The 24,449-nt window shown below is 38.6% G+C and overlaps 1 protein-coding gene across 6 annotated transcripts in view; it reads left to right on the top strand.

Moving 5' to 3' along the window:
• The window catches only part of RMND5A (required for meiotic nuclear division 5 homolog A), a 66,678-nt gene that overhangs the window by 34,134 nt on the left and 8,095 nt on the right, over positions 1-24,449 (top strand). For 3 of the 6 annotated variants that reach the window (XM_078348956.1, XM_078348955.1, XM_054245286.2), the window contains exons 3-7: positions 6,335-6,469; positions 7,321-7,371; positions 7,874-7,974; positions 19,889-20,055; positions 20,715-20,880. In XM_078348956.1, the coding sequence (XP_078205082.1) occupies positions 6,335-6,469; positions 7,321-7,371; positions 7,874-7,974; positions 19,889-20,055; positions 20,715-20,880 (620 nt within the window). The remainder of the gene's footprint in view (positions 1-6,334; positions 6,470-7,320; positions 7,372-7,873; positions 7,975-19,888; positions 20,056-20,714; positions 20,881-24,449) is intronic. The other 3 variants (XM_035273386.3, XM_035273385.3, XM_035273384.3) reach the window with 1 other exon arrangement.

The following is a 24,449-nucleotide window of genomic DNA, read 5'->3' as shown; positions in this document are numbered from 1 at the left end:
GTCCTTTTCAGTCTGAAGATCATTCTCAAAATAGAAGGTTGAGTTCTGCTTTCTCTGCCATCTGTCACATTACATTATTTTGGACATGTATTTTTATTACTCCTGTTCTAAAGAGAGTGAAGCTACATTATTTAGTTGGTGCTGATGATCATGTGTTGACTTCTAGTCCAGGCCACAGAGGAAAACCTTTGCAATCAGGTCTTGTATTAGATTTCAGGGTCAGAGAATCCCACTGGACCTAGAAGGTGGTGACAGACCATTTTTGCCTGAGTCTAGTAAGGTCTAGCTTTGCTTGGTCTAGCATCCCAAGTCAGTTTGGGTAGAGAGTGACATAAGGACTTAATATCCATTAAACTGTGCTAGCTAATCCAGTCTGCAATGCATTTAAGTGCTTTTACATTAATGAATATTAATATTTCTGTATGCTTTTGTATATTTATTTTTATTTATATTTTCTAAGAAGGATTCTTTTAAATACCGAAAAGGTTTGGTGGCAACCTGGCTCTCAGATTCAGGTTAGGCCAGTTTTGAAGGTTTACTGATGGATGGTTACTTACAGAGGTTTTCATGTACATTATTTAGCTTAATCTTCACCAAACACTGTAAGGTGGAGGTTATTGTTTCTAGATACACATGTGAAAACTTAGATGTATAAGTACATATAAGGCAGGTAGTACGTTCCTGAGGTCACAGAACTGAGAATAAAACCCAGATTTTAAGACTTGGAGGAGTTTTCTCAACTTGAGTTCCTTGAGAGAATTAATCTCGAGTGCCCTGAGGGTACCCATTCTACGTATGAATTTTTCCCCTTTCCATAGAATGGTAAGAGATGCATATCATCCTTGGGAGAATTAATAAAATAGCCACAGAAAGGCAGGTAATAGTGGAGGGATAGGAATACAAATGTGACAGAAAGGCCAGGCAGAGTGGTTTGGCACATTACTCCACCACTTTTTAAAAATGAAGTAATAATGTAACAGTGTGAATCTACCTTTCTCTTAAAATTGATAACCAAAGATGAGGTATGAATACCGTGAGGAGAATATGGAATGTCTGCATCAAAAAATGCATCTACAAAATGCTGATGATGACACACTACCAAGTTTATTTCCCAAACTTGGCTTGTAAAGCACTGCTGTCTGGTATATGCCTAAATATGGATTATTTCATCATAGGACAGGTGCCTCATGATCAGCTTTACTAGGTATTGCAAAACTTTTCCCTGAAGAATTTATAGCAATTTACAGCCCTACCAAACATGTATGGCACTTCCTTTTTCCTCATTTCTCACCTACACCTGGTATTATCAGACTTTAAATGTTTAAAAATTATTCAGATGGATGTGAAATAGTATTTAGTACTAATTTTGCCTTTCTTTGACCATCATGAAGGTAGGGCATCTTTTCATGTTTAACATTAGGAATTTCCCATTTGTGCATTTCATGTTCTGTCCATTTTTTCTGTTGTCTTTCTTATTGAGAGGTGTGTGTTTGTTTCAAACTCTTCTGAATACTAATCTTGTGTAGGTTGTATGTGAAGTCGCTATCGTCTGTCAGTCTGAGGGGAGCCAGAATGCAGGTCTTCTTATTCTGTGTCCTTTGCAGTCTACCTCTTACTGCTAAACCAGATTAATTGGATGCTTAGAAGGGAAATTAATTCCTGGTAGGTAAAGCGGTAGCACACTGTTAGGTTCATACACTAATTTTTCTTGAAGTAGATGGAGAAGTTTCAAAATACATGTTAATACTATTAGGGAATTGGCACTTAGGAATTAAATACTGAATTTTACTATATATTGTTACCACTGTCTGCTCAGTCATTATAATTTTATAAAATATATTTGAGAAACAGATTGCTTTTTGACAGTAAATAGTGAAAGCCATTTCTGACTGATTTGTATTTTCATGATATGGCCAAAGAGGCAGGGTGGTCTGTTTAGATCCTACAATTTCATAATGATGTTGTATTAAAGTTATTTACTCCTCTTCTGCCTCAGCTTCTAGATTTAGTATGTCCTGGACTTCTCTTTCCAAGTCAGAACATCCTCTTTGGATGAACACACCCCTGAATGTGTGCTTTTTTGCTTTTGGTTTTTGTTTAGATCCTTTCTTCCCAATTAAGAACAAGATGCCAAAGCTTTTTTTTTGCTTCAAAAGTATGAAAAGAAAAAGTATAGTAAGGCAGAAGATGTTAATAATAGGTGGTATTTCTCTTCATTGGCCACCTCTTGGCTCATTTGCAGTGCTGCGGGTTTTCTGGACAGCCATGCAAACGAGTTTGGTTACCTAGCAACAGAAGCTGGAACTGATGCTGTCTCTGATGCAACAGTGAGTAAGAAACTGCAGTTATAACAAAAGGAGTTTGATACTGTATTGTAATAATTTCCTTAATCTCTATATATTTTATAATTGTAGCTTTAATTTTTAATACATGTCACAAGGAAATAAGCTATGGAAGTTTACTTATCAGTAATTTCATACTGGAAAATCAGAATGGTAGAAGGGAGCTCAGAAATGTCCAGAAAACAGTCGAATGCATTGCTCATTCATACTTATTTTCCAAGAGCAGAAAATAAGTTATGATCATAAATGTAGTTGGATTTTGAGTGTAAGAGTGTTTGATTTTTCTTACCCATATAGTAGTGACTAAAGTAAGCCTTTTAAGAAAATATGGGTACAAAGGGCGTCATTGTAAAACTTTGCAGCAAACCCAAGGAAAATTGTTTAAATATTAAACTTTTTTTGTAATTTCTAGGTAATTGAAATTTACTTTTAATATATATATTAAGGAAAGAACTCAAGGGATTATTTTATTTGATCTGAGCAGATACTGTCAGATGGTAGCTTATTAAAATTCTGACCTAATAAATACACTACCAGATAAAATTGTTTCAATGTGATCTGTGCTTTGAGCTGATCAGCATATCTTCCAGAGTTGTTTAATTTTTCCTAAGGAATAGGTACTGATAAATTTGTTGAGGGCTGGTGGGTTTGGGGGAAAAATAATTAAATGAGTAGGTAAAACCTGAAGGTTATATTTGGATTTAATGCAATTGATAAATTAGTGAGAGAACTTTCTTAATTAATCTCATTGATTCTTTGCTTATACTGTGCATTTAGATATTTAGAGTCATAGGCAGATTCCTGAGTTTGTAATAAATTGTCATCTTCAGAAACCCATTTCTTTATTCGTTTGAATGGCTCTTGGGGAAGTAGAAGTTGGGAGAGAATAATGTCGATCAGCCTTTGAGCCTCTACTCCAGAAGAAGCAGAAAGTAGTACCACACATCCAGTGTTCTAGTTATTATAGACAGCATAAAGCTATAATAATTTACTTAAAAATATTGATGAACTGTTACGAAATTCGCTCTCAACAAGCAGAATCTGATAAATAGAAATTAAACATGATAATCTTATATAAGCAGTTGTGGTTCTTCAGTGTTAGGTAACAGTCATTTCATTATGTACGTGATGCTGTTGCTTTAGCATCTAGGTACTTTGTATTGTATCGATTTGGGTTTTTTTTGTTGGTTTTTTTTTTGTGAGATGGAATCTTGCTCTGTTGCCCAGGTCGAAGTGCAGTGGTATGATCTCAGCTCACTGCAACCTCTGCTTCCCCAGGTTCAAGTGATTCTCCTGCCTCAGCCTCCCAAGTAGCTGGTATCATAGGCACCTGGCACCACGCCTGGCTAATCTTGTATTTTTAGTAGAGGCAGGGTTTCACCATGTTGGCCAGGCTGGTCTTGAACTCCTGACCTCAGGTGATCCTCCTGCCTTGACCTCCCAAAGTGCCAGGATTACAGGAGTGAGCCATCACCCCCAGCCATGTTATTTCTATTCTTTAGGTTGTGCTTGGCTAAGAAAAATGTCTATGAAAAGAAAATGAATACAGTTAAGACTGTAGTACTATTGTTTTTTTGTGTTTGTTTTGTCTTGAGTGATTCCAAACCTTAATGTATGTACTCAGTTTTAGGCTATTGATTTGACATCTAAAAAATGGAGTATATAGCTCTTTATCTACCCTATTTTTTTATTGGGAGAATAATGTGGTTAATTTTGGAGAAGAACACTCCTGCATTGTGATTGTAAATAGTGGGTTGTTTGCAGTTGCTGTTGCTGGTTGCTTACTACCTGTTCCTGTATGTCCTGTAAAATAATCCCATGTTGATTGGACTGTATTTAAGCCCTGGTTGATTAGGATTGCAACTTTAGTTAAATCTAAATGGCCTTGTCTGGTTAAATTTATATGTTTTTAAAAAGAAATGCAAAACATTTATTATGGAGCCATGCCTATGAAAGATAAAGGATGCCAAAGTGGAATTAGGCAAGGAAAACTTTCACACTGTGATGTACATTTGCTCTTCTTTCACTCTTGATGTTCCATGTTCCTTCCAGTGTCATTTTCTTCTGTCTGAAGAACATACTTCAGCAATACTTTTAGAGCAAGTCTGATGGCAGCACATTCAGTTTTCCTGTCTGTGAATGTCTGTATTTCATCTTCATTCCCAAAGGGTATTTTCACTGGATATAGAATTCTAGGATGACAGTTCTTTTCTTTAAGTACTTGACGAATGTTATGCCACTTCTTTCTGGCCTCCATAGTTTCTGCTGAGAAATCTGTAGTCATTCGAATCAAAGTTCCCCTGTAAGTAACATGTCACTTTTCTCTGGCTGCCTGCAAGATTTTTTTTGCTTTATCTTTAGTTTTACCAGTTTGAATATGAGATGTTTGGGTCAGATTTCTTTGAATTTATGATTTTATCTTTTTTAGAATTCACTGAGCTTCTAAAATCTGTAGGTTTGTGTCTTTTGCTAAACTTGGGAAATACTTTTCAAATATTTTTTCTATATCATCGTCTTTCTCTTCTAGTATTCTGATGACACACGTTAGATCTTTTGTAATTTTCCCACAAGTCCCTGAGGCTCTGTTCATCTTTTTTTCTGTTGTTCAGATTGGATGATCTCTTTTTTTTTTTTCTTTGAGATGGAGTCTCGCTTTGTCGCCCTGGCTGGAGTGCAGTGGCGCGATCTCAGCTCACTGTAAACTCCACCTCCCACCTTTCAGGTTCAAGTGATTCTCCTGCCTCAGCCTCCTGAGCAGCTGGGATTACAGGCACATGCCACCATGCCTGGCTAATTTTTGTATTTTTAGTAGAGATGGGGTTTCACCATGTTTGTCAGGCTGGTCTTGAACTCCTGACCTTGTTATTCGCCCACCTTGGCCTCCCAGTGTGCTGGGATTAGAGGCATGAGTAACTGCACCCAGCCCAGATTGGATGATTTCTGTTGATCTTCACTGACTTTTGCACTGCCACTTTGCTTCTGCTGTTGAGTCCATATGATGAGTTTTAAATTTTGGTTACTGTATCTTCTTTTTCCTTGCAAAGTCTCTCCCTTTGTTTCAAGAGTGTTTTTATTTTTGTAATAACTGCTCTAAAGTTTTGGGTGATTCCAACATCTCTGTCATGTTGGCATTGGTGTCTGTTGATCATCTTTTTTCCATGTGAGTTGAGATTTTCTTGATCTTTATATGCCAAGTAATTTTGCAGCATATCTTGGACAGTTTGAATATTGTGTTATAGTATTCTGGGTCTTGTTTAAGTTCTATGGAGATTGTTGATATTTTTGTTTTAGCAGGCAATCATCCTGGTTAGATTCAGGCCACAAGTTCTGACCAGTCTTCACTGGCCTATAGTTTCAATGTTAGTTTTTTTTCTAAAACCATTAACAGTTATTTAGATTTGTCCTATGTGTGTACCACCTGATAACCAATCTGGGACCTAGGAACTATGTCTATTCCCTAGTTCAGTTTTCAAAATCTGTAGTTTGCTGTTTAGAGCCAGGACTATGCATGCATAAAAGGCAAACCCAAAGGTATACACAAACCACTCTCTGAACTACTTAGCCATCTTCCCCAACCACTTCTGATCTCAATACTGTGCTTGTTGGGTTGTGCCATGGATTCTCATGTTTTTTCTCCTTTTTTCCCCTCCCATTGTAGACAGTGAACATGCTTTTACAGGTCATTGTATTCCTCTAAAAATATTGCTGTATATAATGTCTAGAAATCAGTTCATTCACTTGATTTTATTTTATTCATGGGCACCATTATTAAATCTACTCTTAAAAAATACTCTAAAAATACACATATATTTACTTTTCTAATATGACATGCTTTAGAAAGGAACAGTAGAAAAATTCCTTCCTTTGATATGCTATAGATAAATTGTAGTTGGGTATTTATTAGGGGTATCTCAGACTGAAATGAAGACGATTTTTTTCCTATTAAGTGGGGTGAACATTATTTATGATTTTCTTTCTTTTTTTTTTCCCAGAATTTTGATTCTGACATTAGCAGTGTGGGAATAGATGGCTGCTGGCAGGCAGACAGCCAAAGACTTCTCAATGAGGTGATGGTGGAGCACTTCTTTCGACAAGGAATGCTTGATGTAGCTGAGGAGCTCTGTCAGGTAACGGTGTGCCAACTGGGAGGATATGAAAAAGAAACAAGGAAACTCCTTGAAGTTTACAGTATTTGCAGGGTGGGGTTTTGAGTCTTCCTTTAGCTATAGATAGATTTTTAATATTTTAATTATCAGAGATGACCTCGTTTTACTAGGAATTTTGGGGGGAACTTTTAAGTGACAAAAATACAGTTCTAGAACTTGTTATCCAAATTATTATTCTCTTGTACCTGTCCTAGAAGGTTAGTCCCAGGTCATGAATCAGAGGGCTCAGAAGTGATCCTTTCTTCGTTTCCCTTTTGGATAGAGAAGGTTAGTATAGACAAGAGGAAAAAGACAAAAACATTGATGTTTGTTCTTCTGATCTAGCCCAGCTTAAACATTTTTATCAAATGGATTTCCAACTAAAATTTTACTTCATGTTAGCAGCATTTATCTTTTATTTCTATCACACATAAGCTTAGGGCTCTAGAACAGTTTACCAATACTATATAGTCATAATAGGAGCAGCTGCTATATATTGAGTGCTTACCTTAAGCCAAGCCCTGCCTTTATTCCTTGCTGCAGTCCCATGAAGTACAAATTATTTTTCCATTCTACAGATGAAAAAGTAAGTAACTTGCCCAAGACCTTAACAGGTTCTTTGTGAAAGAACTTGGGATTCAGTCCCCTATTCATGTGTCTTCACACTCTGTTCCAAGCCACCATGTGCTGTTGCATTTTTATTTAGAAAAATGAAGGACCAAAAGGATTAAATAATTTTAAATTAGTCTGTAAACCAAACCTCTAATCTAAGCCTTTTCTATTTTAAACAATTCAGATAAATGATAACTCAGGTCTTTCTCTGTACTTTACAGGGCTTTTGTGTGTGTGTCCATATAATTTCCTGCAGTAAACCATCATTGAAGGTAGTTTGCTTTTAAGTAACAAAAGACCCACAATCACAGTGGCTTAAGCAAAAGTGAAGTTTTTTGCTTGCAACAGAAATAGGTAGTAAGATGTCCACAGCATGTTTGGTATCTCTGCTCTGTGAAACTCTTAGGGACTTAGCACCTTGTAACTCTTATTCCCAGGGTGTTTCCTACCCTCAGGGTCGAGAAGAGCAGCCAAAGCTCCAGCCACACCTTTGTATCCCAGGAAGGGGCAGAGTGCATGTTTATATTTCATTGGTCAGAACTTTGTCTTACAAAGCCATACCCAGCTTTAATCCATTTGCTTATGTACCCTGCTGAAATTTGGGGATTCTGCTGTGGAAAAGAGGGGAAGAATGGTACTAGGGGGCAGTCATCAGTCTCTACTGTAGGAAATTATCTTTAATGGTTTGCCCCATATTTTGCAATCTAGAATATACTTTTACCACTATCTCCTTACCCTGATTACTACTAACAAAAGTTCTTTCTGTTTTTTCAGGAATCTGGTCTTTCTGTAGACCCAAGTCAGAAAGAACCATTTGTGGAGTTAAATAGAATATTAGAGGCATTAAAGGTCAGAGTTCTGAGACCTGCTCTCGAGTGAGTATTGAGTTTGCTTTCTTTTGAGTACTTTGAGAACTCTGTAAGAAAACTCAATGAGAAAACACATTAGAGATTTGTAGATACATTTATCTCACTTGTGGTAGACTTCAGAGAAATTGAAGGAGAATTATTTATTTTAGCTAAGTGAAATATGGAGCGGATGCAATATGAGAAAACAGTTAAAGCTTTTTTCACTTACCAGTTGGTTTGAATTCCCATGAGAGAAAAGGGTTATCTGTTTCCAGGCTATACCACCACTTTGTGTGGGCTGGCATTATAACAAGCACTATTGTTCAGGCAGTACAAGTTTGATATTTAAGCTTCCATTAATGTGCTGGGTTTTGTGCTAGCATTCTAAGAAATAATTGGTTATTGAAACTAGTGGTATGCATGAAGAAAACAAATATTTTTATAAAGGCACGCTGTTCTTAATTACTGTGGATTTTGGTAATTGACTATGACCCTCTCATTGATAAGAATTATCTGAAATTACTGAGTAAGCTATGATAAATATTCTAGAGCAGGGTCAGCAAGCTTTTCCAAGTAGTAAATACTTGAGATTTTGCATTTCACATAAGGTTTCTGTAGCATATGCTTCGCTTTATTTTACAACCCTTTAAAAATTTAAAAACCCATTCTTGTCCATCTGCTACACAAAGCAGGCAGCAAGCTGTATTTGGCCCGTGCCATAGTTTGCTGACCCCAGTCCTAAAGTTTTTTAATGTGAGGATTACCAGGTTATTAGTAATAAATAGCTCATAAAATAAAGGGAAGACACTGGATGATAGAAGCAGTGATTTGTTGTGAGGTTATAGCTTTAGAACCCTGGTATTTTAAAACCAGAAAAATTTGCCATCAGTGTTATGGGTTTAGTTGGGAAGTTGACTTTTATAAAATGCACATTTTTTCGTTAAAATTTAGTTCCACTAACCCATTTAATTTTTTATAGCTTAGTTTTTTTTGTTTCTAATCATTTCTCAGTTTTTTTGTTTTGTTTTTGAGACAGGGTCTCACTGTCACCCAGGCTGGAGTGCAGGGGCATAATCATGGCTCACTACAGCCCCAACCCCCCCGGCTCAGGTGATCCTCCCACCTTAGCCTCCTGAGTAGCTGGACTACAGGACTGCCATTATGCTTGGCTCAATTTAAAAATTTTTTCTTTTGCAGAGACAAGGTCTCACTATGTTACTCAGGCTGGTTTCGAACTCCTGGGCCCAAGTGATTCTCCCACATTGGCTTCCCAAAGTGCTGGAATTACAGGCTTGATCCACTGTACTTGTCCATTTCTTAGTTCTGAAAAAATTTTGTTTAGTTCTAAAACCAGCCCAGATGACTAGATAGAAATTCCTTTGTAAATTTATCCAAAATTCCTGTATAAATTATAGTAGATCTCACTTAAGAATTGTACCGCTGTGTAAGATGCATGAGTTTGTTTAAGCAAGTTTTAGATTGTGACATATCTGGAAGATAAATTCAACCAAGTACCTCTAATACCTCTTAAAATATGGCAACAACCACTTCTGGTTTTTTTTTTTTTTTTTTTTTTTAAAGAGATAGGGTCTTACTCCGTGTCCTAGGCTAGAGTCCAGTGGGATGATCAAAGCTCACTGTAACCTCTCAAACTCCTGGACTTAAGTAATCCTCCTGCCTTGGCCTCCTGAGTAGCTAAGACTACTGGTGCATACCACCACACCTGGCTAATTTTTGAATATTTTATAGAGACAAGAGTTTTTCTGTGTTGCTCAGGCTGGTCTCTAACTCCTGACCTCAGCTTCCCAAAGTACTGGGATTATAGGCATGAACCAGTGTACCTGAGAAAGCCTACTTATAAACATGTAATGGGTTTCCCAGTTGTTTTATAGTGATTAGGAAATAATATTTGGGTTGTTAGTCAAGGTAATATGTGTTACTTTGAATATGCATTACCTTATCTATGCTTTTTTTTAGTTTTTTTTTTAATTAAACTTTGTTATATATGTGCTAGTCATGTATATACTACGAATAGTTACTGGCACATAGTATTTGCCAACATAGTCTTCAGAGTACTCCAGACTTTTCCTACGACCCTTTTTAACTTTGCATATATATGTTTCTTGTTGATAAGCCTGTTACATATATTGAGTATTTCTATAAGTTTTGTCTATTATTTGTAGTCTTAAGACAATTTTTTTCAGACAAAGAGAGGTCTTGTTCTGTGTACTTAGTGGTAACAGTGGGAATTTCCATAAGTAAAAATTTTCTCATTTCATGTTTCTGGGAATATTGTTTAATATCAGCATGAGGCAATGTAGTGGTAATTATAGTTAACTCTTCTTGAGTGGTTATTATATACCTAGCTAAGCATTTTTATATGTCTTAACCTGTTTAACCCTCATATTAACCCTATGAAGTAAGTCATCTTATAGAGAAGGAATTAAAGCCTGGAAGATCCTCTGTGGGAAAAAGGTCAAAAGATTATATGACAAATGCCTCAGTTAATAGTTCCCCAATGTTCTCATTTGAGATTCACTTTAACTTCTTAAATGTGTCATCAAGCCTGGTGCAGTGGCTCATACCTGCAAGTCCAGCATTTTGGGAAGCTGAGGTAGGGCAGATTGCTTGAGTCCGGGAGTTCGAAACCAACCTGGGCAACAGAGCAAAACCCTGTGTCTACAAAAAAATACAAAAATTATCTGGACATTGTGGTTCATGCCTATAGTCCCAGCTACTCTGGAGGCTGAGATAGGAGGATCACTTGAGCCTGGGAGGTGGAGTCTGCAGCAAGCCAAGACCACACCACCATCCAGAGTGGTATCTTGTCTCAAAAATTAATAAATAGAAGTAATAATGTACCATCAGTAATCCTACAGTAAAGAAACTCATTTAACTTGGTAATGAAACAACCCAGTGTTTTCTATGCATATTTGACCAAACAGTTCTTGTTTTCCCTCCAGATAACACATTTTAGACCCACAAAATTGGAGTTATATAAAATATGTTTGGAAAATGATTTAATAGAAATCATCATTACAACAACTCAGAGTTTTGCTATTCTTGCCTATTACTTGTAGATACAGAGCAGATATGAGCTAAGCATCTTTTGTGAGCTAGGTACAGAAAATTCACTTTATTCAACTTATAGCAAAAGTTGAATGATATGGGACACCAATTTGGGGAATTGTAGTTCAGGTACAAGGGGGAAGATACCTGCCAGTTATGCAGCATCCCATTTGTTGCTGTTAGTAAGGAGCATCATGGAGCTCAGAAGGGAAAAGAGGAAGGAGACGATGCAGTAATTCCTCCAGGCTGCCTAGGCAGGTGAGAAAGCAGAGGCCAGCCAAGAAAATTGAGGTGGCTAAAGGCCATTGAGGGCCTGGAAGGGAAGGAAGCTTTGAAGAGTGTTAGCTGTTTAGTTGCAGCAATGGAAAGAAGGCCCAGGGGAATGGTGATAGGATGGAGAGAAGTGGCAGAACAACACCTACTTATATAGACAGATCTAGTCAGCACCTTGCTTACTCCTTTGTTTGTGCCTTTGTACTTCTGAGTTTGTACAGATTTTTCACCTCATCCAGATTTCTTTTACGCTCACCCAGATTGTTTTATTTGCTTTTTTTTTTTTTTTTTTTTTTTTTTAGTAGAGATGGGGTTTCACCGTGTTGGCCAGGATGGTGATCTGCCCACCTCGTCCTCCCAGTGTGCTGGGATTACAGGCATGAGCCACCACACCTGCCCTCTTTATTTGCTTTCTAAATTTCTCTTGGCACCTAGGGTAGTGCTTACCTCATAGTAGACCCTCAGTGAATAGCAGAATAGTTTGAAGGAGAATTTACAGCAAACATGTCATCGTTTTTTATGTGCCAGATAGAAAGCCAAAACTAATTAGTGTTAATGAGTGAATAATAGTAACTTAATACAACAAGGTTGGGGGAAATGTTAGAAAAATTAGAAACTGTCCTTGTAGCTATGCCGTTATTGACCATTTTGAAAGAAAATACTATCTTTAGAGGAAGCTACTTCATTGCCTTTCTAAAGGTATCTCAAAGAGTAATACTACCTTGCCGGATTTGCCAAAGTCTAGTTGACTTTCAGCCTTGCAGACTTGGAAACTTGTTTTTGGTGTCCTTGTTTTGTTTCCCTAAGAAAAGGCCTTTAAAAAACTAAAACCTGAATTGCTAAGCTACATGTATAGTTTGGATTACTTGGGACTGTGAAACTAGCTTGTGCTAGGCAGGTCCACATGGAAGGCACATGAGCTTGCTAAGCCTGGAGTTGGAAGAAGAGAAGATTGTTCTAGAAAATGTTCAAAGTTCTCAGGCTGAAATGTCCTGATGCTGTTAGCTCTGCAATGAAGGTTGTGTTGCAGAGCCGCTGGTCAGTTCAGACTTCATTCGCGGACTCCTTTTTTCAAAATAGTCCTTGGCTTGCCTTGGTCAGTGTGTTCTTAGCTTTCCATTATTGGCCAAACTCCTTTTTAAAAAAATTTACATTGTTAAAAGTTTATGTTATCTTGAATTAATTGCTTTAATTTAAAAAAGAAAAAAAGTTTTTTATGTGAAACCTCCACATTTGAGTTTTGAGTCAGCATTAAGTATCCCAATAGGCAATAAACAGAGTACGAAATCAAAAGGTACAATAAAATAAAAATACAGTGAAAAGTAAACCTTTTCCTCACCTTTGCCTTCTAATCTCAGTTACTTTCCAAACAGGCAGCCGCCATTAACGTTTTTCTTGTGCATCATTCTAGAGATAGTCTGTAAGTCCACAAGTTTATGTGGGTGGTAGTTCCCCACTTACCTACAAGGGTTACGTTCCAACACCCCCAGTGGATGCCTCAAACTACAAATAGTACTGAACCCTATATATGTTGTTTTTTCCGTATATATACATACCTTTGATAATTTACTTTATAAATTAGGCATAGTAAAAGATTAACCATGTATGACATTAATCAAAAATGACATCTCATATTTTCACTTTGCATTTATCACATAAGTGAATTGAGTTGAGCCACATCTTTTCTAGATATATTTACACCTTCATTATGGCAAAGGCTAAGGCCACTAGACTTCTGGCATGGGCTAACAGTCCTTGACTCTTAAGGCAATCTTAAGGCAGAAGGGACCACTGCTGCCTTAAGATATGTGACCATGTATACCACAAAATCATTTACATGGGCCTGTAAGAGCATTTCACCACCACCTCTGGGGAACCTCGTAACACTTTTTTCAAAGAATTTGCCAACAGCAAAGCCTCAGTAAATGTCATAAAGAAAGCAACTGGCCAGGCATAGTGGCTTATGCCTGTAATCCCAGCACTTTGGGAGGCCAAGACAGGTGGATCATCTGAGGTCAGGAGTTCAAGACCAGCCTCGCCAACATGGCAAAACCCTGTCTCTGCTAAAAATATGAAATTAGCTGGGTGTGGTGGTGTTGAGTAATGCTGAGTATATGATTGCTAAGAAATGCTAAGTGTATGACAGAATATGTTGTTTGCTAGGAAGAACAATGGCAAGGGAAACCTAGCTGGGCCCCCACCCCAAGTAGAAAACTTGGGGGCATTCCAAAGTGGCAGGACAATATATAACGTACACCGGTTAAAACAATTCTTTAAGTGCAGGACATCTGACCCTGTCCCCATGGCTTCTTCCTGGAGAATACTTTTTAGTTTGTGATCAGTGGTAAGCGGACACCAGCTGCCTACTTGATGTATTTTTGTGTTAAGAGAAAATACCGAACATCTGTTTGTTAATAATAATCACCTGTTCAGAGAGAATAAATGGTGTGGGTCAGAGTCTACTCAAGGCCCTCAGCCTGGCAATGCTGTAAGCCCCCGACGCTCTCAGCTCTGTAGGCTGTTGGCCCCACCAGATAGACCCACTTTGCTGTTCTCTCTGAGTGTCTGCTTCTCACTCCTTCAGCACCACCTGGGTGGGGGTCTCTATGGCCGAGCAGGTCTCAGTACGGTGGTGCATGCTTGTAACCCGAGCTACTTGGGAGGCTGAGGCAGGAGAATCCCTTGAACCCGGAAGGTGGAGGTTGCAGTGAGCTGAGATTGTGTCATTGCACTCTAGCCTGGGTGACAGAGTGAGACTCCGTCTCAAAAAAAAAAAAAAAGAAAGAAAAAAGAAAGAAAGAAAGAAAGAAAGAAAGAAAAACTGATTGGTTATGACAAAGGGAAGAGAGACGTTACAATATTTTTTGCAAAAGAGAGAGAAAATTACTTCAGACCACAGAAGGGTTTAGATTGGACAGGCCATGAACAGTATCAGGCAGGTTGCTGAAATATGGGAGGACTCCATCTCCAAAGCTAGCAGCTAAGTGGGGATAGAAATGAGCCATAGGTTTCTTTGTGGTGTGTGTGGCCAGTAATCCTAAAGATGAGAAGATGCTTGACAGACTTAATAGAAATTCTAGTACCAATGAGTAAAACAAAACAGTTCTAGAAAATGGAGGGAAGCAAGCAGAGGTGCCTGATCATGGGGCCTTGACTATCACTGGAAATGAGGGTAACAGTGATTCAGCAATTTCTGGTGTTTTCTTTTTCCTTTTTTTTAATTGAATAGTGATGGGGTCTCACTGTGTTGCCCAGGCTGTCTTGAACTCCTGGGCTCAAACAATCCTTCCACCTTGGCCTTCTGAAGTGCTGGGATTACAGGCATGAGCCACAGTGCCCAACCTGGTGTCTATTTTATTCCCAGTCGTGGCTTCCTATAGGTGAGCAGTCTTCCTGACTCGGGCACATTTTAATAGCCACATAGAACCACAGACGAAGCAAGGCTCTGATAGATGTGCCAGTCCAACAGAAGAACAATCAAGACTTGAACAAGTTGGATTTTTTTCCAGAGGTTGATTTGTTTTTCTTCTCTCCCTCCCTTTTGGTCTTAATTTTGAAAAGGCAGAAGAAGAAGGAGTTAATAGACACATTTTAACTCACTCTCTATGCCCTAAGTCTGGTGGAGAAAGCATACCTATTAAAGAGAAGCTAATTGAAATGTAGAAGGGGTGCCATTTTTCAGAAGGTTACAGAAAAGAAGGCAGCAGCACATGGAATAGAAAAGCCAGAAGAAGGCCGGGCGTGGTGGCTCACACCTGTAATCCTAGCACTTTGGGAGGCCAAGGCAGGCAGATCACGAGGTTAGGATATCGAGACCATCCTGGCCAACATGGTAAAACCCCATCTCTACTAAAATACAAAAAATTAGCCAGGTATGGTGGTGGGTGCCTGTAGTCCCAGCTACTCGGGAGGCTGAGGCAAGAGAATCACTTGAACCCAGGAGGCGGAGGTTGCAGTGAGCTGAGATTGTGCCACTGCACTACAGCCCAGAAACAGAACAAGAGTCCATCTTAAAAAAGAAAAAGAAAAAAAGAAAAAGCCGGAAGAGAAAAAAATATTTGGGTTGGTAACACTGTTTTATATTTTATATTTGTTGATGGTGAAATTTTATACAGGTTTGTAGGTATTCCTTAGGAGGAAGAATAGGTATTATCTCAATATATCCTCACCAAAGACTTGAGCAGTATTGGAAATTAGTAGGAAAGTTGTGGCTAGAGAAATTGAAAGTCTTTATAGAAAGAGAAAACTTAAATGGTCCTTGGGACTAAATGTTTAAAAACATAAGGAGCTAAACTAGCTGGGAGGCCAAACACACATGATAGAAAAGAAAAGGGAGACCTGGGAAAGACACTGGAGTTTGTGCTTATAAAATGCAGATCTGTTATTAGATTTATAAAATATCTTGTTTTTTTGTGATTGGAAACTAGCAGTAAATAAGGCAAAGTCAATTAAGTACTTTAAAAAGATCACTAATCTGTAGAGTTGTTTATCCAATATGGTGACCACTGCTATGTATATCTTACTAATCTCTGCATTACTGAGAACCTCATATAAAGGTATGTGTTTGTATTTATGTGTTTTAAGTAGAGTCATATATGCAATACCATAGTTTGTGTGTTTTCTTAAATAGCATGTGAAAAGGACAGAGACTCACACCAACTCTGAGATGAGTTAAATGGTAGTAGTTTCAGCAATGGACTCATCCCATAGCTGAGAAATTACCATTTGAAAATGATACTTTTCTAAGAAATGAAACCTTAAGTGTTTTTTTCAGTCTCTAAAGCAAAGTTATAGAGTTCTTTACTTTTTTGACTGAATTTTGATTTTTATCAGGTTTACCATTCTCTGAATTTTTAAGCATTTGATTGATGTTACTAACGACATATCATCAGAAGGTCAAGACCATCCTGGTCAACATGGTGAAATCTGGTCTCTACTAAAAATACAAAAAATTAGAAATTAGCTGGGCATGGTGGCGCGTGCCTGTAATCCCAACTGCTCAGGAGGCCGAGGCAGGAGAATTGCCTGAACCCAGGAGGCGGAGATTGCGGTGAGCCGAGATCGCGCCATTGCACTCCAGCCTGGGTAACAAGAGCGAAACTCCGTCTCAAAAAATAGTAAAAAAAGAGTCATTCATTCCCCTGAACTTCAGCTTTTACCACCAAGAGTATAGCCTTAAAGGAAACTAGAAAAAGAGGTTTTTGTAACCTTTTAAAATGCTGTGAAAGGTTATAGTGGAGTATGCTGTGGGATTGGCAAGAGGCTGTTTTTTATTTTTCAAGTATTACTAGAAATAGATACCCACCCAGGCTGACACAATTGTAAAATGAGAGAGATAAACCCACTAATGCTGATGGTTAGGTTCCTGAGGGAGAACAGCTAACTATGAAGGCGAAATCTTGTATTAATTATTTTTGGAATGATGTAGAAATTCTAAATACGGAGGTAACAGTGTGCCAAGTCTTTTTACAGGCCTGGCAATTAGGATAATTAATGCTAATGTTTCTTCTGGGTAATTGTGTAGATGTGGATTGCTTCTGACTTAGTCTTCTCAGAAGAAATACTGTTTTGGGGTTTGTTGGTAGAAAGGCCCCCAAAAGGCTCTTTATCAGAAGAATGTAGTGGCGGTGCACAGAGATCAGTGTGACACTGTTGATCCTACTAAGTGTCATTTTGGGGGTTTTCAGCGTTTCTGTAAATGGAGTAGTTCCAAAGGTGACAGTGCTCTCATGGTCCTTGCTGGAAATGTGGGAGCAGAATTTTTTAAAAAAAAAATTATAGAGGTAATAATTTGTCACTGCATTTTTAGTTTGCTTGTTCCCCCTTCCCACCATATGTACTTAAAGTACAGAATTAGCCAGACATGGTGGTTCTCGCCTGTAATCCAGCTACTTGAGAGGCTGAGGCAGGAGATTCACTTGAACCTGGGAGGTGGAGGTTGCAGTGAGCCAAGATCGCACCACTCCACTCCAGCCTGGGCGACAGAATGAGACTCTGCCTAAAAACAAAAAAAAAAAAAAAAAAGAAAAGGAGAGGGCCAGGAATAATTTTGGTGACAAATAGAAAACTAATCTCGTTTTCTTTTTTATTCTTTAAGATTTACGAGAATGAGCCATAGACACCCTGACTTGCTCAGTTTCTCAAACTTTACATCTTTCTTCATTATATCAATCTGGAACTTTCTTGTCTTTATAAAGTAATCTCTTACTGCTGAAATATCTGTGTTCTTTCTCTCCTGTTTGTATTCCTTTTTTTTTTTTTTTTTGACACGGAGTTTTGATCTTGTTGCCTAGGCTGGAGTGCAATGGCCATCTCAGCCAACCACAATCTCTGCCTCCCGGGTTCAAGCAGTTCTTTTGCCTCAGCTGCCCGAGTAGCTGGGATTACAGGCATGCACCACCATGCCTGACTGATTTTGTATTTTTAATAGAGACAGGGTTTCTCCATGTAGGTCGGGCTGGTCTCGAACTCCCAACCTCAGGTGATCCAGCCACCTCAGCCTCCCAGAATGCTGGGATTACAGGCATGAGCCACCGTGCTCAGCCCTTGTATTCTTTACCGAACCTATGGGCAGTCTTTGCATGTTTCCAATATGCATAAATTCATTTTTACCACAGTTTAGTTAAATAACACCTGGCTGCCAACAACACAGTTGAGATTTCAGTCACCATGGTGTATTAACTGTAAGCAGTTGTATAAAATACACTTCTCTGCCAGCTCTTCAGTCTGCAGATCAGGACATGAGTAACAGGCACATTGTGGTCATGACTAGTTCTGTCCCTTCTTTCTGAGTCTCTCAGTGCTCACTGCACATCTACTGTCAGTTATCCTCAGGCAACAAGTGTGTAGTTGTATCACCTCTTTAACTCCCAGTGATAAACCCATGTGACATTTTACAAAAATGGTTAATTGGAAGATGGACTTGGCAACAAGAAACATCTCTAGAAGTGAAATTGGATGTGTTTAGGAAGATTTGAAAATGACGGCACCAAGGTGAAGCTAGGGAAAGACCTAAGCCTACAGGAAGCTAATGGTACAAAGCATACTGGAAAAGTCCTGTCACTATAAAGACCAGGGTAAAGTCACTCAACATCTTTTCACTTGTATTGCACTACAATAGAAAGATGCTTGTAGTTCAGATGGAAGATTTACTACTGCTACTTCTTTTTTTTTTTGAGATGGAGTCTAGCTCTGTTGCCCAGGCTGGAGTGCAGTGGTGTAATTTTGGCTCACTGCAACCTCTGTCTCCTGGGTTCAAGCAATTCTTCTGCCTCAGCCTCCTGAATAACTGGGATTACAGGCACGCGCCATCCCGCCCCACTGATTTTTGTATTTTTAGTAGAGACGGGGTTTCACCATGTTGATTTGACTCTAAGATGTGAATACATCAGCAAGTTAATTAGAATGTACAGCCCTTTCTAGGAAGGTTAGCACTCAGTAAAAGTGCAGCTCTGTGAAGTCCAATCCCAATGAGTTAATTTATTCTAAATAATTTGGAAGGTTTTTACTCTTGTAGTTTGTGGAATTACTCAGATTTTATATTTATACCCAGTTCAAATTCCAGTGATCTTTGGTGAATTAGGTGGGGAATATTTGTCTAACTGATAGTCAAATTAAGTAATATAATACTAACAGCTTCTATATGTTAGTAATATTTAGAGAAATAAAGTAGTTTTTTCTTTTTCCCTTACTGCAAAATTTCATCGGCTGTATATTTTCCTGCCTTTGGCCTCACCTGACCTGGTAGTTCCAGTTCAGGATTGGTTATTCCAACTGTTTGTTCTATAGAAGCCTGAGGGACTATATTTTGGCTCATTTAAAATTGAATCTTGTTTTTTTTCCTTATTGAAACTATGTTTGATTAGCTGGGCATGGTGGCACATGCCTGTAATTCCAGCTACTTGGGAGGCTGAGGCAGGAGAATCACTTGAACCAGGGAGTCGGAAGTTGCAGTGAGCTGAAAATGCACCACTGCACTCCAGCCTGGATGACAGAGTGAGACTCCATCTCCAAAAAAAAAAAAAAAAAAAAAAAAAAAGCAATGTTTGTACAAATCATTTTGCATGGTAAGATTTATTATATGATATTTGTCTGGCTTTATCTTCTTGATCAGATTGAAAGCACTTTGAGGGGAAATAACAGTATTTACTGTTCTTAATCCCAAAGTGAGTAGCACAAAATCTTGCAGTTATTGAAAGTTGGAAAGTATAGTTCCCTTTCAGGATCTTTGATTCATGCTTGTATATATTAGGCCAGTTTTACAGGAAAAGAACAGTGGATCTAGGCAATCTGCTTCTGAATCTCATGGCTGACGCCACTTCAAAGTATGGTCCTGTGCAAGTTCAGATACATTATGTGATACATCAGACTTACTCTGGTAACTGTCATCTACCTTAATGCTTTTTCTTTCACTGATTGAAGGACCTCTGCAGATGGTTACTTTCAGGACAAGTCTTGGCCCTAGGGATTGGTGTTACCATAGATTTCCACAAGATGGCAGACCAAACCACTTTTTTGTTTTACTGGGTTTCAAAAAGTTTTTAAGACACCTTGCTTATGCTCTTAATTATTCTTAAAGTCTTTTTTGCCTTTTCTTTAGGTGGGCAGTATCAAACCGGGAAATGCTTATAGCTCAAAACAGCTCCTTGGAATTTAAGCTACACAGACTGTATTTTATTAGCTTGTTAATGGGTGGAACCACAAATCAGCGAGAGGCATTACAATATGCTAAAAATTTTCAGCCATTTGCCCTAAATCATCAAAAAGGTGAGTCTGGAGTCAGATATTATTAATGTTTGAATCAGGGCTATAGCTACTACCACTGTAACTTAACAGTTCTTAACTAGAGCTAATACATATTTGCCGGTAAACAGTTGTAGATGATAATCACTTACAGAAAAAGCTCTGATTGGCTCTAGAACAAAAGCAAAAATATTAAAGTCTCTTATAAGTCAGAGATGTTGCAGATTTGGGAATTCCATATTAAACTCAGAGGGGACCTGAAAAAGAGCAAAGTGTGTGCTCATTTCCACCCCCAACTGGCCGTATGCTGCTGTTGCCACAGCAAAGTGTCAGAGAGCCAGGGTGGCAACTGTTAACACCTTGTATCTGTGTAGGAATACATTATCTCTGCAATCAGAGATAATGTGATGACATAATTGTGACTCCTCTAGGTAATGGTAGTTATGCTATGCTGTGAATAAGAATTTATAAGTTCAGTATTTTCACTACATTCCTTTTCTCTCCATGCTATTTGTTTAATTTAGGGTGAAGGAAGAAACCAAGCTTAAGGACCAGAATTTTAAAAGACTTGTTAATACATTATTTTAGGCTGTATCAGTATGGGTGGGGGTATTCATGCCTTTTGCAGCTTATTACCTGCAAGCAAACTAATGCTTTCTTGCTGGTGTTTTTTTTTTTTTAAGACATTCAGGTTTTGATGGGAAGCCTTGTGTACCTGAGACAAGGGATTGAGAACTCACCATACGTTCACCTACTTGATGCAAACCAGTGGGCTGATATCTGTGACATCTTTACACGGGATGCTTGTGCCCTCCTAGGGCTCTCTGTGGAGTCCCCTCTCAGTGTCAGGTATGGAAATTGGCCCAGTGTTATTGAAGTATGCACTGCATTAGTCACCTCTCCTTAACTTGTTTGGTTCTTGATGTTTAAGACCAAAAGAACTTTTGTCTTTCTGCTGAAGAGTGCAATTGATATTTCAAAAGATAGCACAATTGGCAGTGACACTGTTTTAGAGCAGCAGTTTTGAAAGTGTGGTATGTGAACCTCAGGGGATCCTGAGAGCCTTTTTCACTGTGTAGACATTAGTACAGATGGTCCAGAAACAGTGATGGGCTAAACTGCTAGAGCCTTAGCACAAATCTGGGTGGTGGTACAGACTCCACAAATACTTGGTGGATTCCTCACCATCACACACTTATAGCTTAAGAAATGCTATTTTTACTTAACCATGACTGTACAGCACTTTGGGAGGCCAAGACGGGCGGATCATGAGGTCAGGAGTTCAAGACCAGCCTGGCCAACATAATAAAACCCCGTCTCTACTGAAAATACAAAAAATTAGCTGGGCATGGTGGTAGGCATCTGTAATCCCAGCTACTCAGGAGGCTGAGGCAGGAGAATTGCTTAAACTTGGGAGATGGAGATTGCAGTGAGCCAAGATCACACCGTTACACTCCAGCCCAGCCCAGGCAACAGTGCGAGACTCTGTCTCAGAAAAAAAAAAGCTCTTGGCCTAGTGTGGTAGCTCACATCTATAATTTTGGGAGGCTTAGTGGGGAGGATCTCTTGAAGCCAGGAATTTGAGACCCATCTGTTCAACATAGCTAGACTCCATTGCTACAAAAATTTTTTTTAAAAAGGGATGTTCTTACTTCTTTGAACATTTAAATTATTTTATTAAATTTTGACCTTTGAGTATACATCATCTTAATAATTTGTATGACAAATAAATCCATATAAAGCACTTTATGCCAAATTATTGTAATTGTCTTGAGAAAAAGTATGTTGTTTTGAGTTAATGAACTAGCTAGTCACTTTTTTTCATGGAATCGTTTTTTTGTTTGTTTTTTGTTTTGTTTTGAGACAGAGTCTTACTCTGTCCCCTGGCTGGAATGCAGTGGTGCAATCTCAGCTCACTGCTGCCTTCACCTCTTGGGTTCAAGCGATTCTCCTGCCTCAGCCTCTAGAGTAGGTGGGATTATAGGTGCCTGCCACCAGGCCCAGCTAATTTTTGTATTTTTAGTAGAGATGGGGTTTCATCATGTTGGCCAGGCTGGTGTTGAATTCTTGACCTCAAACAATCCACCTGCCCTGGCCTCCCAGGGTGCTGGGATTACAGACATGAGCCACTGCACCCAGCCGTGGAATAGTTTTTACTTGAAAGAATTATTAACATATAGTTATTCACACTCAGGTTTTTGTTAGTCTTCCCCCACCTCCGCTAAGTTTTAAGAAACAGAGTTTGGCTATGTTGCTCAGATTGGACTCGAACTCCTGGGCTCAAATGATTCTCCTGCGTCAGGCTCCTGAGTAAATGGGACTACAGTTGTGCACCATACTACCCAGCCATTTTTTTTAAGTGAATGAAGAAACCCTGTCACATTTGAAAGGTCTTAAGTATGATCTTACAAAAGCATGCATGAGTAAAAGAGTCATTTAAAGTACAAGACAGACAAATGGATTTTAAATGTAGCAGGGTACAGAAAGTTTAATGGTAAAGTTTCAGATTCTGCTCTGCAGCTAACTTTTAGAAAACTACTACCTGTTTTGGCCAAAACTATGAAAAGTCAGTTTTGGTGTGGTATTAAGGAGGAATATTCACAATGATCTAAAAAAGTGATCAAAATAGTACTACTCGTGCATGAGACAAGGTTTTTTAAATTTACCTCAACCAAAAGAACATATCACAATAGTTTTAATGCAGAGTAAGCTTTAAGAATCCAGCTGTCATGCAGGAGATTTGTAAAAGTGTGGAACAGTGCCACTTTTCTCACAAATATATTTTTGTTTTGGAAAGTATAGTTATTTTTATAAGAATGTTGTTTATAATAGTGGCATGGTATTTTATTTTTAAATGGACTAATGGGCACCTTTTACATTTCTCATTTTAATTTCTGGTGCATTAAAAGTTATATCCCATGAAAACAAAAGCTCTTTGAGGTTCTTAATATTTAAGCATGAAAACGGGTCCTGAAACCAAAACATTTTAAGAATGTGTTTTAAGAAAACAACATTTTTTTTTTTTTTTAGCTCTTCTGTTCATTTAATCCTACAAATGTTTTGCATACCTGCTACGTGCCAAGCACTGTGGGTACTGTGTTGGATACAAAGATGGATAAGGTGCATTTCACAGGGTGCTCCGTCCTAGCATCAAAGCAAACCAATGCAATTAGCTATAGTCTGAGGTATTGTTGCCATCAGGTTCTCTGAGGAACAGACTCTCGAGGGAATGTACATGCAGGAAGTTTATTGACATCAGCATCTGGGGGAATTAAAGCAGCAGGACTGGGCAGAGAGGAAAGTTAGACTGTGTTAGAATTGCAACAGGGTCTCTCCTGTCCCTAAGGAGCTCTGGAGCTTTGATGGGCCTGTGGAGTTGTCCCAAATTGGGCCTACAGGGCTAGGCTTCTGTATCCTCACATCGAGCAATCGCTGGATGTGACTCTGGTCAGATGACTCTCTTCAACTGAGGACAGTCCCGAAGAGACGATCACAACTGACATTTGGCTGCCAGTACTTGCAGATGGAAGAAATGAGTGCTTCCACCCTGAACTGGGGTGATCTGGAGATAAGAAGAACTAGGCAAAAAAGTGTTTCAGGGGTGAGCATGTCATTTGATTGATAAGCTGAGCCCATTAAATCTGGTTGTTTTGTACAATATGAAACCTTTTTTGGCACTAATATAAGATTATTATTAAATTATTTACTTTTTGAAACAGGGTCTCATTCTGTTGTCCAGGCTGGAGTGCAGTAACATGATCATGGCTCACTATAGCCTGAACCTTCTGTCCCGCCTCAGCCTGCTGAGTAGCTAGGACTATAGGCACACGCTACCATACCTGGCTAATGGTTAATTTTTATATTTTTTGTAGAGAACAGGGGGGTCTCACTATATTTCCCAGGCTAGTCTCAAACTCCTGAACTCAAGTAATTCTCCGATCTTGGCCTGCCGAAGTGCTGCAATTATAGGAGTGAGCCACCACCATCTGTTGTTATGAAATTCTCTAAAAACTTCATTCTCAATCCTGTACTTCTTTCCTTTGGACCAAAAATGGTATATAAATCAGCACCGTCTGCAGACCACATTTTTAGTATCACTGTTCTAGTTAGCATATACCTTGGAGCACATAGTATAAGAAAAATAAACAAATATGGTGTTAGGTGGTCTGAAAGAAAGAGGATAGGAAAGGAAGTTATATCTTGCTTATTGCTGAATGCAGAATTTTGTCCAAGAACATCTTGTTTTCTTTCATAATCAGATGCTGAAACTACCCTGTTTGGAAGAGTAGTAGTTCTTAATTCCTGCTCTTCCTTCATTTGAATTAATTGGTTTTCCAAAGCTTCTTTCTTTTTTAAAATGGATGTTTTAAAACTTTGATTTTCTCTGTTTTGAGGAAGTAAGCTAAAGTTAAATCACC

Source organism: Callithrix jacchus, chromosome 14, assembly GCF_049354715.1.
Source record: "Callithrix jacchus isolate 240 chromosome 14, calJac240_pri, whole genome shotgun sequence".
NCBI lineage: Eukaryota > Metazoa > Chordata > Mammalia > Primates > Cebidae > Callithrix > Callithrix jacchus.
This window is presented reverse-complemented; position numbering and strand designations above follow the sequence as displayed.